At 35.7% G+C, this 3,564-nt stretch overlaps 1 protein-coding gene across 1 annotated transcript; it reads right to left on the minus strand.

Moving 5' to 3' along the window:
- Positions 1–612: 612 nt before the first annotated feature.
- Positions 613–2,222, minus strand: LOC114162473 (peroxidase P7-like). Its single transcript, XM_028046384.2, has 4 exons — positions 1,940–2,222; positions 1,636–1,827; positions 1,370–1,535; positions 613–1,283 (listed from the first exon to the last, which is right to left on the minus strand). Exons 1-4 carry the CDS (start codon positions 2,150–2,152, stop codon positions 892–894), a joined length of 963 nt encoding a protein of 320 aa, XP_027902185.1. The 5' UTR covers positions 2,153–2,222; the 3' UTR covers positions 613–891.
- Between the last annotated feature and the right edge of the window lie 1,342 nt (positions 2,223–3,564).

A 3,564-nucleotide genomic window follows, 5' to 3' on the forward strand; every position in this document is an offset into this window, starting at 1 on the left:
AATAATTTAGAAATATTAGAAATTGAAAAGTGCATACGTGAATCACTCTATTAAAATGGTTTAAGTAAAGAAAATGAATAATTTTTTATTTAATTAGAAAATTAATTTATATAAAAAAAAATTAAATTTGGCACCCCTAAAATTTTATTCATGTTTCGCCACTGTTCGTATCTTGAAAATCGGTAATACGGGTTTCTGGAAACCGGTAACACCGGATTCTGAAAGCCGGTAACACCGAGTTCTGAAAGTCGATAACTCTGGTTTCTGAAAGCCGGTAACTACAAACTAAAAGGGTAGCAGTGAAATTATAAAAAAGTTGGGGTGTAGGAAGAAAAATTGGGGGTGCAGGAAGAAAAACCCAAGTGTAAAACTTTTCAGTGAGTTATTTCTTTAGGTCCGTTTTGTAGTGGGCCACTTCTTGAACCAAAATAAAACAAAAAAGCTAGAATGACTAATTTCTAAAATTGAAAATTCAAGATGCACCTAATTAAAACGAATTATTAGCATTTTGGCATTAAAGAAATAGAAAAAACTGTAAATGTTCCGCAACACAATTTTTTGAAAGAAGTTCATAAGCTAGAAAAGGTGCATAAAAGCAACAAGAAAACTGAATTCGGATGGAATATGTTTCCTATATGTTTATAAAGGGAAAATCAAAAGTAAACTTGTACATCATACCAATCATCGTTCTTGAGCCTTGATAAAGGCTTTTTTCCCTACGACTTAGTAAAGGAAAAGTAAAAAGAAACAAAAATAGAGGGAAGTAGAACACACCAAAGTACACACTGAATCCAAAATACGACCTAAACGTGTTTTAGCAACTTATTACACACATATCTCAAACACAATATTCAATTGGTTGCGTGTGTGTAGTACCCTTAATATTCAAACTCAGTTAATCCTTCTGCAGTTCTTTCTGATTTCTCCTTTGGAGCCAGTGAGGGGACTAATGTCTCCCATCTTGATAATGGCGGAGACAAAATCAGAGGAAAAGGAGCTTGGGTTGGTGCTGTAGCCACGCACTATGGAGTCAGTGGAGCCACCATTGAAGAGTTGCTGGTCAGAGTGGAGAAGACCCTTCTTCTGAACCAGGTTCCTGAAGTAGTAGTTGTCGAATGTGGTCGGAGTCTGAAGATCAAGCGGTGCCAGATTGTTGTCCCCTGACCCTGATGTTCTGGGGCAGCTTGATTGTCTTGTCCTGGCAAATGAGGTATCTATGTTGCTCTCGTTGTAGATGCGGGCTCTGAAATTTGTGCACCTTGCTTGTCCAATTGTGTGCCCACCTAACCAAGATGCGACTCATAATTAGTGAAGATAAGAAATTTATGACCATATGATTGCAATGTAATTAATTGGTAAATTATTGTACCCGACAAGGCGACCAAGTCCTTGGTGGAAAGTCCTAGAGCACTGAATCTAGAGATGAGTTGGTTAAGGTTTGAAGAAGGTGCAGGAATGCCATTGTTGGCAGCAGATTGGCTAGCAGTTCTAGCATCTCTTCTTCCAAGTTTAACATTCCAACTAGGGCCTCCAAGCTAATGCCATCAAAATCAACAACATATTAATTCAGATACATGTAATTAATTAATTAATGATTTAGTTTAATTTGAGGTTGTTGGTTCTTTGACCACTTACGATTTGAACAGAGTCTCTGGCAGCAATGGCAAGGATATCCGCACAGGAAACAACTCCTGGACACACTTTCTCCACGGCTGATTTTATGCTGTCAATGACTTCATATCCACGAGCAGAATTTCTGTTGGGGTTTGCGTTCTTCTCCCCGGTGAAGCTTGACGTGTCATCCAAAAGAATCGAACCGTCACATCCCTGTATTTATTTGTTCATGAGTTAGAGACAAAAAATAGTTGCATGCGACAAAATTGTGTGAAATATGCGTTGTTCCAAACAAAGTTATACTGGATGCATGCATGGAAATTACATTGACAAAGCAATCGTGGAAGAACAAGCGGAGGAGAGAAGCACCCATGCGGGTCTCCTTTGATATGGCAGATTGCACTGTGGATCTCACAGTGGAGAGGAGTTTTGGGCAAGAACTGTAGTAGAAGTCAGTAGAAAGTTGTGCATTGACACAACCCAGTACGAGGACAAACAGAACCAAACTGATAGTTAATCTAGAACAAAACGAAGCCATGTTTTGCTGAAACACACTAAGTCACTTGAAGTGTTTGTGTTTGTATGTGTGAGGGTGTGGCTTATTGGTTAATGGAAGTTGTGTATTTATAATGGTTTGTGGATTGAATGTGTCTCAACTCAACTCAAGGCAATTTGTCTCGGCAGGTAGCCTAACCTAACACGTAGAAAATGGAGAGTCGTATGTGCATGGGAAATTTGGGAATATTGAGTTTTCAAAAGGTGTTATGGGAACTAATTCAAAAACTCATTTATGAATTTTGATTATAAGGGATTAGAAAAGTGGTGAGAGATTCGATTTTTAATGAATTCAAAGATCAGGAAGTGAAAACCCGCGTCATTGTGCTGCTTTGTCAAATTATTACAATTGTTTGGTAAACTATTTTCCTCTGGAGGGGCCCATCGTATAACGCTTTGATGTGAGACATTTTTTATGCTTTATATCCAATGCAAGCAACACAGAGACAAATTTGACTGTTTGGTTAAATTAAATATTTCAAAAAAGAATAGAACGAGTTTTATATGTAATCTTATTTTAGTCATGCTTAATTGACTGGTTGAGAATATTTGTTTGGTAAGGCCACCTTTTGCACCTTCACTCAACCAAAATAAGAATACGAATCATAGTAATAATGTAGATATCGTATTTTTTTCATATTTTTGGTTCAGACAAACACAATAAATAATTTGTATCAACTACTTGTGCGATTGAAGTATTTTATGACCTCTGTGGTGTTCTGAGGCGGGTTTTACCAAGTGGTGTAAAGGGCACAGTGATAAGAGAAAGCTCCTAAAGGTTTTATTGGTGATTTTTCAGACTTTGCGGGCTGAATGTTCCCTACAGCAATCATATATAGCGTTCAAGGGAAGTAAGAAAGTAAGAAACTTCTTGGCATCATTTGGGTAAGATTAGGTCAGAAGCTTTACTTAACTCTACATAGCCTCACAATGTATAATAATGCTGCCTACATGACTATTAAACACACCTTAATCTTTAAAAAATCTAGTAGTGTAACTATCACTTCACTATATATACTATTCATTATTTAAAACACTAAAATAAAAATATTTTTCTTATATTTTTTATACTAATGGTATTCACATAAAAAAATTTAATAAAAAATATTAGTTCTTAAAGCCAACTTTGTTTCACAGTATAATTTTATATTTTCAAAAGTTATTTTCAAAAGTAAAAACGAAGAAAAAAAACATAAAAAGTAAATTGAGAACTGTTTCTCTAAGGTCGGGATGTCAGCAAATGTTTTATCATAGTGATCTCAGTCTCGAATAAGCAGATTTATTTTCAAAATTATCAATAGACTGATTTAGAAAATGTTACTAAAATTAGGTAAGTAGTGAAAACAATTTTGACCGAAGTCGTATTCCAGATGTGCGAATTTAAAAAATATATGA

This window comes from Vigna unguiculata, chromosome 9, assembly GCF_037176805.1.
Source record: "Vigna unguiculata cultivar grain cowpea cultivar isolate G323 ecotype 2 chromosome 9, ASM3717680v1, whole genome shotgun sequence".
In the NCBI taxonomy this organism is placed as follows: domain Eukaryota; kingdom Viridiplantae; phylum Streptophyta; class Magnoliopsida; order Fabales; family Fabaceae; genus Vigna; species Vigna unguiculata.

Bases quoted from the DNA above. Each gene is read 5' to 3' on its own strand.
- LOC114162473 (XM_028046384.2), bottom strand. From the start codon at position 2,152: ATGGCTTCGTTTTGTTCTAGATTAACTATCAGTTTGGTTCTGTTTGTC. The intron at 1,536-1,635 runs GTAAGTGGTCAA...TGATGGCATTAG, and splicing joins CCAGAGACTCTGTTCAAATC to CTTGGAGGCCCTAGTTGGAA. The intron at 1,284-1,369 runs GTACAATAATTT...CATCTTGGTTAG, and splicing joins GGACTTGGTCGCCTTGTCGG to GTGGGCACACAATTGGACAA.